This window comes from Thunnus thynnus, chromosome 12, assembly GCF_963924715.1.
Source record: "Thunnus thynnus chromosome 12, fThuThy2.1, whole genome shotgun sequence".
Taxonomy (NCBI): Eukaryota; Metazoa; Chordata; class Actinopteri; order Scombriformes; family Scombridae; genus Thunnus; species Thunnus thynnus.
In genome coordinates, this window is record NC_089528.1 from 5,281,680 (window position 1) to 5,295,009 (window position 13,330).

At 38.8% G+C, this 13,330-nt stretch overlaps 1 protein-coding gene across 3 annotated transcripts in view; it reads right to left on the bottom strand.

The window, feature by feature from the left end:
• The window catches only part of brinp2 (bone morphogenetic protein/retinoic acid inducible neural-specific 2), a 245,159-nt gene that overhangs the window by 6,381 nt on the left and 225,448 nt on the right, over positions 1–13,330 (bottom strand). For all 3 annotated transcript variants that reach the window (XM_067604962.1, XM_067604960.1, XM_067604961.1), the window contains one exon: positions 6,151–6,373. In XM_067604962.1, coding sequence (XP_067461063.1) covers positions 6,151–6,373 — 223 coding nt within the window. The remainder of the gene's footprint in view (positions 1–6,150; positions 6,374–13,330) is intronic.

Sequence of the window (13,330 nt, forward strand, 5' to 3'; positions counted from 1 at the left end):
TTGTTCATATAGTTTGTGTCAGTTCTTTGAAACATTGGGGCATTGTTTCAACTAATGTCTCCTTGGGCAGCCATGGGATGTAGCTTCTTATGTGATTCTCCATTAGGTCAATCCAGTATGCTAATATTCTGCATACACTGCTTTGACAAACACTGAACTTCTCTGCCAGGTATTCCTGGACCAAGTTGAGCTTGAGCTTCATCAGTGTCATCAGAAGCTGATCAATGGGGTTGAGCTGAAAGCTGCCACTGTACAAAGGCAAAAGGTTCTGGGCCAACAAGTGACAAGATGACATAGTGTATCTGTGCGCAGCCAGCCTTTGTAAAGGGGTTTCTTGCAACACTGTGTCTCTTTGTCACATGTGGTGGACCTAAGTGGCATTAGGCAGTAATTGTGATTGCTCGTTGTGGAATCTTCTCACGGGGTCTGCGCATCTTTTAATTTCGGTTCCAGCATTAATAGGTGTGATGTGGCTGGCTGTACAACATCATCTGTGATGAAGTACAAAAAATACATGCTTAAAGTTGTCATTTACTCAATGTTGTAGGTTAGTCAAAATTCAAGACTTAAGACACATAAAAACATACAAATCATGTCAGCCCATTTGGTACAATAATAATGATAGTGCATTATCGTCACCATCATTTTAACTACTGAATCATGCATGGACTGTGGTGCACTTGCACATTGATTCATATATTCATTCATATTCGTTTATGTTCATTTTACACTATTTATTGATAGAACTCTATGTGGTTTCTTGACGGCTACCTCGTAGCCCAGGAACTTTTCAGGAAAAGGGTGTTGGTCTGTTGGTTTCCCATCGACAAGGTGACATGAACAAACATATAGCCTTTTTGGTGGATTTTTCAAGTTTACAGCTTTTAGCCTAAGCCTCAACTGTTCTTGGTCCCTCAGTGGTGGATGCAAATCCTACGGGGCTCCAAAGCATTGTGACAGGGTCAGAGGACGATGTTCAAAACACTCCTGATTTTAAAACTCTTTTCTCATCCTCCAGTTGTTATGGCATCCTTTCACAGAGCAAGCTGTGCTACCCATGGTTAAACTTGCAGTGTGGAACTTTTGTCTACCCCTTCTGGCAGTGAGAATAATTACAAAAACACTGTCAATGTGCTTTGTATGCCAACCAGCTGGTTTCACACAGCCGGTTTGTCTCATACAGCTCCGAAAATGTTGCAGCAAATTTCCAAACAGGCGTTATTTGGGTAAACTGACCACATATTGGGAATCGAAATGGTTGCTTTCTCACCTGAAAAAATAGTAAGACTTAATAACAGCTCTTTTTAAAAGCTTAAAAACATCTTTTTGGCAAGTAAAAGGTGATAAAGCTGACGATGCTAAACAAAGTAATTATACTCCACTCTAAAATGGAAGTAAGATTACAAAAAGATGCAATGTTGACATGGCAAATGAATTATTTATATACCAGACACCAAAAGGCACCCTTCAGTGATACTGACCCACGCAACAGCTCACATTCCACATGTGTCACCAGGAGCTGAAGCATATTTTTAGGCTTCATGTCTGTTTTCCTCAGTTTTAAGCACAGAACGACAGTTCTGCTAAAAATGCTGCTCACATGACACTCCCTGTGTAGACACAGCATGAGTCCACATCTTCCAACTCTTCATACAGTCAACTTTACCAACACACTGCTGGGCACAGCATTTCATTTTACACACAAAAGCAAATCTTTCCAGCAGACACTAACGCTTGATTGCCATTGACAAAAAACAATTCATTTGTCAATCAGAACACACAGACATAAAAAATAACACACACACTACATGATGCATTTTTTTACGGCAGTCTTTGAACTAGTAAATCACTTTGTGATATGTTTTTTTTTTTTTACGTGTATATGTTGTATTTTTATTGTTGATAGCATAAGAAATGTGTATATTGTGTAAATAAACCTTTCATTCCATAATACTGCAAGATTTATACCTCTATAGAATGCACTGCAGTGTCTTCTAGAGGAGAGGTTTCAATGAGCTTGATTTTTTTTTTGCAATTTCTCTTGTTTTTTGGTGTGGGTTGGTTGAATATAGACGTAAATTATGTGGTTATGATTTGGCAGATGGCTGTCCTTGTGGATACATGTTAGTTTTTTAACATAAACTGAAGAGCTTTTAAGTTAGGTTAAGTTTAACTTTAAGTAACAGCTGCAAAATGTATTTGAATGAGAAAAGTATTCCGGAAATGTGTTATCTGTGTGAAGAGTTTTGAAGATGCATAGTCAATAATGAACTATTGCATGCATTCAATTGTACAAACCTGTAATGTTTCTGCTTTGTTGTGTTTTCCAAAATGTTGTTTAAAAAAAAAGCTAAATGAGAATGATAAAAATGCATGAAAAACTCATGTGAGTTTGATGCCTCCATGTTTCTAGCCCTGTGTGAGAATGAAAACTAGCTGGAACATGTGATTGAAGATCTCGTCAAAGAACTGTAAAAGTTTAACTCCATTCCAAAGGAAAACACAGAGCTGAAGAATTGGTCCTGCAATGTAGTTATCAGCATGCAGTTAAAAAAGGTACTGTAAGGTACTTACGGAGTCGAGAGGAATCTGAAGTTAAAGGACAGGGTTGGTGATTTTTCTTACTGTCAACAAATCTCATGTGCAGAGCCAACCAACAATTACATCATCCTGCTTACAAGTATCGTGTGTATGTCCAAAATCTGATATATCTTCTGTGCTGTGGAGCTCCTATAATTGCATTTCCATCCCCTACTTACATCCATGTCACCCAGTGCAGCAGTGAGGCTCATTGACTAGTTGGATGGATGGAAACTAGTCACTGAGCCTCACTGCTGCACTGGGTGACATGGATGCGTAGTGGATGAAAATGCACATTAACTTGTATTTTCTTTTATCGATTTTCTGATCTTATCAGTTTTCTTCTCTATTGTAAAGTGTTACTGTTATTTTTTGGTTGGTGTGGGATAACGCCCTTCCACCATTTTACCTTCCCTTTGCTCCATCTATTCTTTCATCCATCCTTCAACCTAAAGAGTTGAGCAAATCTTTTCTTTTAAAATATTCTCAGAGGCAGTTAAAAAATAAAGATTAAGGAGGTGTTAAGTAAATCTTTATTCAACATCTTGATTAAAAGTCTTAAACACTGCTGTTTACTCAGTATGCATCCCATTTTCTATAGGTGAAAATCTAATTCATCGCCTGCTCTCTAATATTTATAAATGAGATTATTTATCAATGGCAAATTGACTTTCCTTTTTTTGTAGAGGGCTGGATGTTTGGTTTGACTGCAGTAGAGATGAAAATGCAGACATACATAAATTACCATCCACTTTGGTGCAGTAACAGTAAAGTTCAGACTGAAAATTGGCTCTGCAGAGATTCTATCCCCAGGCTAAGTTCAGCAAATCACACACAGCATTGCCCAAATGCTCTAGCAATTCCCTTCCCTTAGGCCTGTGTAAATTGACAAAAATGAATGATGATAAAACAAATGAATTTGTGCAGAAGAAAATAGGGAGCTTTTGCAGCTGAGCAGCTCTTGATAGCTTGATGTTGCTGAATTGGGTTAAGACTCTGAGTGACAGGGCTGGGACAGAAAAGAGAGAGAGAGAGAGCAAGGAGAGACAAAGGTGACTGAGGGAGAGAAATAAAGACAGAGTGCAAGGAAGGGGAGATGGAGTGATGGGTGGAGGAAAAGGACTGTCAGGGAAATTAAAGTCCTGTGTAAACAAGTGCCGAGCTGTCAGCACAGGAGAGAACTTGATTACAGCATGCCACAGTACCACATACCTCGCCCTGCAAAGGCCCCCACAACTGGTAACTACACCCTTCATCTTTCTCACACTTTCTTTCTATCTTAGTCTTCACCCTGTCATCACATCTCTCTTCCTGTCTTCCATATTCTTTTACAATCCCTCCCTCCTCATTTCTCCTGCACTTGCTCTCTCTGGCTGTTTCTTACTCAGCTTCCCTGCCTCGCCTGACGCCTGCTTTCCACAGGCCTGTCTTCATTTTTCCCTTTGACACGGCAATGAAACTGCCATGCAATGACAGCTCAGTGGAGCTTATGAGGGTATTTTGCTCAGGAATCAAGTACAGGTGTAGAGTTCATGTAGTAAAAGTGAGTCAGTTAGCCTGCCCAATTATTAGTAGATGGTAGTTTCATCATCAGTGATACTCTGTTCATTGCGTGTTCAGCTGCAGTGGCAGTGAGTGCAGATATGTTTCCAGACACCTGTTTTTATGTTATGTAGTTTTCTATTTGTGTTCACGTTGAAATCCTTAAGATTTCAGTCCTGGTTCATGTAGCGTCACCCATGATAACCATGGTGTAATACTGCAGGTGCCAGATTCCATAGTCAGCAAACATTTCTTGAGCAGCTACCTTGTGAGAAATAAAACAATGGGAGTATCTGATTACAGCACAGCCAAACAGACTTGTGTTGTTTTAATATAGAAGTCAGTCAATAATCAACCTATCAGGCTTAGAGCAGCTGCCATCCGATTTCATGCTGTGCATTGGGAAAGTAAGACACAGTGAAGTTTGTTACCTTGCTGGGGAGTTGGAGTTGTTATGCAACTCCCTGCAACATTTAAAACTGATTAGCTGTCAAAAAATGCACAAATTGATCCGTTTTGTAGATGCATCTTTTATGAGCGTTCACGTCAGCGCTTATTCTGCTGACAAAATACATTACCTTTCCTATGGCTTCTTCACAATAAAAGCCACTCTGTTTCTCCAGTAGGAAACTTCATATAAAGCAGCAGCAGGAAATGTTCTCTTTACATTAGTGGTAACTTAATGCAGCTTTGGCACAGTGTAAAGTGAGCAACATTTATATCAGTGAGATGAAGTGACATGCATGCTTCATTTTCTGTGAGTCCATCAAATGTGTGAAGGCAATTTGAGTCTGGAATGGCAGACTCTGCCTCTAACAATGAAAACTACTATATAAAGGTAATTACTGAATGGAAATATTTTGAATGGCTATTGTGGATAAAATGCAATGATAAAATGCGAACAATTCCTTTAATGAAAAAACTGAAACAATGACATTTTTGCTTTGGAATGAGGAGAAACCTCACTTTTCTCTGTGACTACTGGTCTGCATTGAGTATCACTATGTGTTCTGTATCAGCTGACATAAAAACAGCTTAAACAAATCCCTAATATTAAATTAACAGGGACACCACAGAATACATCAGATACTAATTCATTCAAGAAGAAACACAACTGGCAGGTTAGGTGGGAAGCAATGAAATGTCATCATGTGTCAGATATACTGGTGCTCGATAGATCATGTAATCTTGTCACAAGTTAAATATATCTGCATATGTTACAGTTTGTATGGTCATTCAGATGGTAGTGTTTCTTTCCCCCATCAGACTTATGTTTCCTCCAATTGCAGTACATTGTTGTCATCATGGATAGAGCCAATGATTAGAGCTCCAAAAATCTAAATCAAGTTGTAATACGCTGTTTTCCTTAAAGTCTGATTTTAAATGAAACATAACTTATCACTGCAATCACTGCACCAGTCAACTTGGGAATGTAAAATGCATCACCTCCTGTGCGTTGCTGGAAAATTTGTAAGGAAAATCTAATAGTAGAAACTAGATCTTGTAGGCTGTGAAAAAATGTAAAAGCTCTCAGTAACTGTAAGATTCAATTTGGATGCAGGTGTCGCTAGGCCACATTTATGGGACACTGTGTAGCACACTAATGTTGCTACTACTTTCCCATAATGCCCAACAGTATTGCACACTAATGTATATTTACTACTGTACAATCTGTTGACAGCAGAGACAGCCCAAAGCAAAACAGCTTAAATCCCAAATATGCTAGCAAATCTTCAAATACATATTTTCAATCAGAATCTACTAAAATGGAATTGTGCAACCCACTGCCATGTTTCCCACCTTCCCATGTGTACTTTTGGGGTGGGGGCAGGGGTTGCTAAATTCAAAGCTGAGCTCCTTCCAGACAGATAGCTCTGGATTTTCCCAATGTGGCCCACTTGAGGCAGGCTGTTAGAGAGCCTACAGCTGTAATGAATGAGCACAAACCTGCCGCCAAAACTCCCAGTAATGACAAATTATGCTTTCTTCATTGTGTTTGTTCTATGCCAGTGTATCCCAGTGGGCTACCTTTCTCGGGGCAGACTGATGTGAGGTTGCTTGGGGCAGCGTTTGCTCAGGGTGAACAATTTCCTGACGATCTTTTGGGCTTTGCCCAGGACCAGGGCAGTGCTGGACTCCAACTGGGCGTAGCGCTTCTGGAGGGACAAGTCAGTTGACCAGAACTTGGCAATCATGGACACATTCAAGAACCGGTCAGTGGGCAAGCGCTTCAGGAAGGCTTTGAATTCATCTGCAGGGAGTTCAACAGAGGCAGAGAAGGGGATAGAAGTGGAGAAAGGTTGGGGGTAGAAAGAGAAAATAGAACACAATTAGGTGCATGCCAAAGTAATTTATACATTCACAATACCTTTTTTAGCTCTGCAGACCTATTCACCACAGTCTATTTCACCAGTAGTGGCATGCATAGATGATGACTGAGGAGCCAGGGGGGTTTTGTGTGTCATTAGAATACAAAAAAGGCTTTTATGTTCCAATGAATTGCCATTACAAAGCAAACACTCGTGCTTCACTCTGCAGTTATATTAATTCACCTCACCATAAGATGCTCATAGTATTCACAATAGCATCATTTGCAACATTGTCATTTAGAAAGACTTTTATTTAGCAATTGACAGCATGGTGTTACGTTCCGATGGGCGTTTTCATTTACGCCATAATTCTTTCTTTAAAAGCCCAAACAAGTTAGGTGACAATCCATAATCACAAGCTGAATAGTCCAATAAAAGCATGTAGTAAAACAGTGAGAGGCTCTCCCTGTCTCTGTTGTGTTCCCTTTTAAATGCAAGTGTACATGAGACAGTAGTGGATGTAATCCACAATAAATTCTGCAGCTACTGCAGCAAGTTTTTGTCAAAACCAAAAGCAAAAAGCAAAGATGATGGTAAATAAATTAAGGTTTTTGGACAACCATCAATGGGTTAATAAAGGCAATTAAAGCATCTGAATCAATGTGATTTGAAAGAATTATACATGTAATGTCAGTGAGAATGGATCTAAAATGTGGTAAATATAATAGATTAAAAAAAAACAGAAAACAAAACAAACATAAAACAGTTGAGAGCATCTTGTTTATGCAGTTTGTTGTCCTGTATTTCTGGTTGAAACACAATAAACAAAGAGAAAAGGGCACTTTGTGATGGTTTAAACATGTACGAGGTTTGTACAAGGCTATACTCTTTTCCAGAAATGAGAAATGAAGAAGTTTTAAATTCTTTGGCATTTCATACGGATGAATTGGTTGGGCAATATATCAGCCAACATTAGCTTATCACATATATATTGATATATACTGTACAGTATCTGCTGATATCTAACAAGAAATTGCAGTACAGAAATGGCAGATAGATGTTTGAGTTCATTTAGAAAGAGAGTCACCATTACATTGTTCATTCTGAACCATGTGAGTGGTGTGGCTCTAGGGAAGGCTGTCAGTATGTCACTTGGCCTTTGGTCAACCTAATGTTCTTTGATTCCTGACTTTTCCCAATATTAACAATGTCTAGATCAGTGGTTCCCAAACTTTTCAAAGGAAATTTTTTTGTCATGGCATCCTGAGACATCCAACCCCCAATATAACTTGCATAACCTGTTGGCTATGTACACAGAAATGTTTTAACAATTTCATATTATAATATAATAGATATAATGTTATATTATATTATTTTGTATTAGGCTATATTATATCAATATGATGTTGAATAATATAGGCTCATTCTCAGTCACTCAGTATAAAAGCCAACGAGTGCTGCGCAGACTTACAGATGATTAATTTTGCTCGAAATAATCAATGAAATACATTAATATGATAAATGTATTTCTTCAATTAAAATGGGCTTATATTTAAGATGTAGGCCTACAAAGAAAAACAAACAAACAAAACCCCAAAAAGGCTGCAGGCATTTTAATGGGATATGTGAGCTGCTGTTGATGTGAAGAGAGAACAACCTGCAGGTCTGATTCCACTGACAGGAAGTTTCTTGTCTTGTTTTCATGTATATCAATGATGAGAGAGCCACATCACACAAATATGAGTTTGGGAACGTGTAACACCACAGTAAATATACACTGGTGGATATCTGTCTTTCACAAGCAGCCAAAACCTGTCAGTTAAGCCGTTAGCTGAGTAGTTTTATCGGTCGGCTCAGATTCAGTCGTCTCTGTGTTGAGAGCTAAGATGTTCCAGCGTTTCTTTGAGCTCTGTTTACCGTCTCAGATCTTTCCATCTCCGCTCTGATGCTCCCGAGCCAGAAAGTGTGTTGTGTTACTATGACAACCAGCAACAGTGAATTGTCATGTCAGCTTTGACTACATGCAAGTTTTTAATTCAGTGATTTTGATATTTATTGCTTTTTTATTCTGTTTTGCTATGTTTGAAAACATAACATAAAATGTAGTTAATGTAATTGTTTTAATGTGGTGAAACATTATTAAAACATTATTCTGTCTTCATGGCACCCAGTTTGGGAACCACTAGTCTAGATGGATTGGCACAAATTTTGCTCAGATGTTCAGGGTCCTTAGAGGATGAATCCTTCTGACGTTGGTGATCCCCTGACATTTTATCTATTGACATCATAAGGTCAAAATGTTTATTTGCCCAATACTTTATGACCAAATACCTTCAAATGTAATAACATTCCAATCAGCCAACTGTACTTTCTGTTACTTTACATGTTAAGCAAATGGACTATATTTTGAGGGGGGGGAAGTAAATATTTGAAGACTTATTCAAGAGTACATGACCTCATCATTTTCCTTTGGTGCATACTGTATTTTTATTGTACTATGAGAATGCTTGCTGCTGTTCGCTTCATTAACAGCGCGTAAGCTTTCACCACATGTGGAAACTTAGTGAAATTAAATGAGAAAATGTGACTTTATTTGCCTCGGCTAAGTTTTCCCTGTTGGGGGACCAGACACATAGACATCTATTGCCACAACTGAAATGAAGAGAGAAATTTAAATGATGCCATCAAGTCAAATGGTTATCATTTCAGAAGTGTGTGTGAGTATGTGCAGAATCTCCAACATAAAAAGATTGGGCATCATTGGAGTAAATTACACTGAGAATAAGTGTCGCCGCAGAGGACACAGCTTGTAGCCTGTGCTGGGTTTGCCAGGAGTATTGTGGTGTTAAGATCATTTTATATCCATTATGAACCAGTGGGCAAATATTATTCCAGTATGAAGCCTCTGGGAAACATGTACCTATTATTTCTTCTTCTCCCAAAGCCAACTAAGTGAGACCTTCTAGGGTTGTTCTGGGTCTGCTGGAGAATCATATTCCCATGTGCTGTTGTTGGCAGGGAGACAGCGAGGAAATCAGCAGCCAAGCTGACCTGAGCTGAGCCCGACTGACGAGACTCAAGCCTATTACAGTGCTCAGTGATCCCAGATGACACAGTGGTGTGTCTCTCTCTATCCTTCTCTTTGTGTATGTCTGCCTCTTTCCATCGTTGTGATCTTTCTCTTCTGGACGATGGAGTCGGGGTTGTCTCATTCTCTCTCTTGAGTATTCTGTCTCTGCACCTCACTGCTTGTTCCTTTCTCTCTGTTTCTGCATCTCTTGTTATAATCTCAACCCCCTTGTTTCTTTCTGTAGTCTCATTTTCTTTTCTTCTGCACTGACATGAGGCTAAATTAGAAGTGCAACATTAACTTTGGCATTACTGTGTTCGGTGGGTACATTCATCGGCTGGTCTGTTTTTAGTGCTTGTTTCATTTCACCCCTACTGAGCTTCACCAAACTATAATAGCTGCACTGAGCCGAGTGTGCAGAGTTAGTTAATTGAAGGACGAAACAGACTTGAATGCACAGGATACAAATGCTGCGATTTTGGAGGTCAAATTTTTCCAATGCATACCATGGAAAAGTCGCTACACTTTGCTCCACCAGCACGAGATGTGTTTCTTTTAAGCTTTTCTCAGAGACAAAATATGCTATAAGTGAAGAACTGTGCAAAAGTCAGGTAGATATAAACCACAGTAAAATCCTGCCTACAGGGATTATGTACAAAAGTGGAAGAATGCAAATGAGAAGCTGTTAAAGTTAATGCTGTTGCTAATGCTGGATGATAAATAAGGTATTTATAAGGAATGTATTTATGTTTCTCATTTCTAGAAAAATAACTGATTTAGAAAATGAGTCAAAACAATTGCTTTTAAATGATTAAATGGATATACATACCGGAATCTGAAACATACTGTAAGTTGTTAAATGATGTAAAACTACATAAATATATCTCTACATGTGCAGGGGTTGTGAATTTGCAGTGAATTGACATTGATGAGTTGGCTGAGTATTGTGGAGATGCTCTTCTTGAACTCCTGTAGTGTATGTAACACGTCTGTCATATCAGTAATGGATATAATCCACAAGAGATTCTGCAGCTCTTGTAGCAAATTTTTGTCAAAAGCAAAAGGAAGCAAAAACATGGATGAATGTAGTTTTTGTCCAACCATCATCTCTGCCACCTCTAACAACATGTCAATAAAAGCCATTAAGGTATCTCAATCAATGTGATTTGAAAGAATAATACATGCCATGGTAGTAAGAATGGATCTAAAATGTGGTAAATTCAACAGATTTTCAAGAAAACAAAACATAAAATTGTTATTTGATGATCTGTTGAAAACAAAAATGAATCCTCTGTCTTGCATCATCGTCAAAGGTATAATTTTAGAAATCATTTTAGACACCAGGATCAAATCCTAGTGGGAGTGTCTGGCTTTAGAGCACCTTCTGGTTACTATGTTAGGGGCTATAGCAAGTCAGTCACAACCATAGCTACATATAGCAATAACCATAGCCACAATCACAGGAAAAGCTACAGCTGAAGTCAAAGCCATTATGTAGTCATATAGCTACAGCACAGTCAGGTCAAATCAGGTCAAGTTTATTTATATGGTCAAAATAATTAAAAGCACAAATTTGTCTCAGGGTTAGGACTGTACAACATAGGACACCCAAAACCCTCAATAAATCCCACAAAAACCCAAACCCAGCCATAAGGGCTCCACTGCTAAAACTACAAAAAGGCATAGTTAATCATAGCAAAAGGCACGTTGTTACTCTGTGGTCACAGCAGGTGGCTGCGCTGCATTCAGTCATACTTCTACTCCTGCATCCAGCACCTGCACGAGTCATTTTAGGTGAATCCTTTGAGCATGGGTACACAGTTTGAATACTGCACAGGAAAGGCAGACCCTGCTATTAACAATGAACACTACCATACAGAGAGAGGCAATCACAGAATGCAAATACATTGAAAGTGTTGGTAAAGTATTCATTTTAATCTCAAGTACTTTCATTCTCAATGATTATTCCTTTTACTAAGACTATTTATGAAATCAGAAGCATCCTTCTTAAACACATGTCGTATATAGCTAACGCTGAACTTCCACCACTAATGATAGCATATCATCCTTAGTTAGGATGGAAATTAGATCTGTTCAGACAGGTGACCAAACACTATTAAATCCTCCTAAACTTTACATTTTATATTTAAAATCTATGTTGGATTCAAATAAAAAAAACTTTTCTACTGGTTTATAGAATAATATTCTGCATCCGCTTGTTCCAATCCTCCATTCTAGCTGTATGAGTATGGTAAAGCGAATCATTTAACCCAAAAAACACTTTTTTTAAAGCTATGCTTTTATATAAAATTGAATTCTTCTAGATGTGATGCAAAACAATTTACAGAGATTTTTCCAAAATGCTTATTTACATGATATCTTTGTAAACTTTGGTATTTTCACTAGATTTTAAAATTGTGCGTTAGAACAATGCTATGTAGCACAACACATTGAGTTTTGGTGATGAGTCAGACTTCAGAATCATTTCAAAGGTTAAATACAAACTTGATCACTAGCCAGTGGATCTGTATTAAGTTAAAACAACATAGAATATCCCTGTCCTTCCCTCTGTCCTACATCTCTCTCAGCCCTCTTTTTACTTTTCTCTCCATCACTGATTAACTTGCATGCAGTAGCACATACACATTCATCAACCCATGCACCTTCCACACTCACATAGTATTACTCCGTCTTAGCCTCTCTCTCTCTCTCTCTCTCCTGCCTCACACTGAGTAGTAATCATTAGCACCGCCATCACGCTGGAGGAATTTGTCTGTCTGTTTTCTTCCCTTTTCCTGACATTTATGACTCCACATCCCAAATTTATGGACAATTTGGCTCACTCAAAATCTATCAGATAAAGAGTCTGGGGGGTGGGAGTATTTTCCATAATGGGTGACCGCACGGCCCTGAAATCTCCATCTCTGGGTTGAGTTAGTGATTCATGACATCATCATGCAGAGACGACAGCTAAGTGACTGGCTGGCTGAGGCCTGTTCATTTAACTTCCTACAAGGACATGACATATTAAAAAATCAAAGCCCAAACTGCCAAACACAGTGTAGTGGATGATAGTGAAGTCAACTAAACTCAAGGGCTCTATTTTCCTGAAAGAAGTGCGAATGCACACAAAATCTCTGGGCACAAACACATACGGCGGTGCACCATGGAAGAGAGGCTAAAAACATTATTAGTGGGAGAAGTACAGAATCAAGAGATGGAGTCTGGGCGAGCTTCAGTAAGGACTAATCATCAGTTCCTCTCAACTGCTTTAAAAGCAGCAGGTGAAACAGGGGGAGAGGCTGAGGTCTTTGAGAGAAGGAAAAAAAGCTTCTTTCACCACCATAAGCACATGTAGCTCCAAATTGCAAATACATAACACCTCAAATATGAATGTACGTTCCCCCAAATATGCTGGTAATGGTAGAATGAACAAGCAGCTGACGTGTATTGGTGCTGCAGCTGCTGGCATTCAAGCGCTGCTGCTTATATTAGAGGAAACTATTAATTTGAGCTAATTAATACGTTTAAACTCTGCGTTTCTACTTTTCCTCTGCATATTTGAAAAGACTCATTTGCATTTGCAGGTGCGAGGCAGGTATGAGTTTCTGAACTGGCCCTTTTCCCACTTCAAAACTACTTTGTACTTTGTCTGTTATTGCCTGGTGTAGGAAGACTGAATAGATGGTTGCTTCAGTAGCGCTTACGCAGCACTGACGTCTGTGTGAATGCAGGGTTAATGTTGTTGTAATAGAGGTCACTCTACTATTAGGGTACAATGTAAATCTTTATATCCTTGGTGACCTGTCTGATGTTAATACTTAAGATT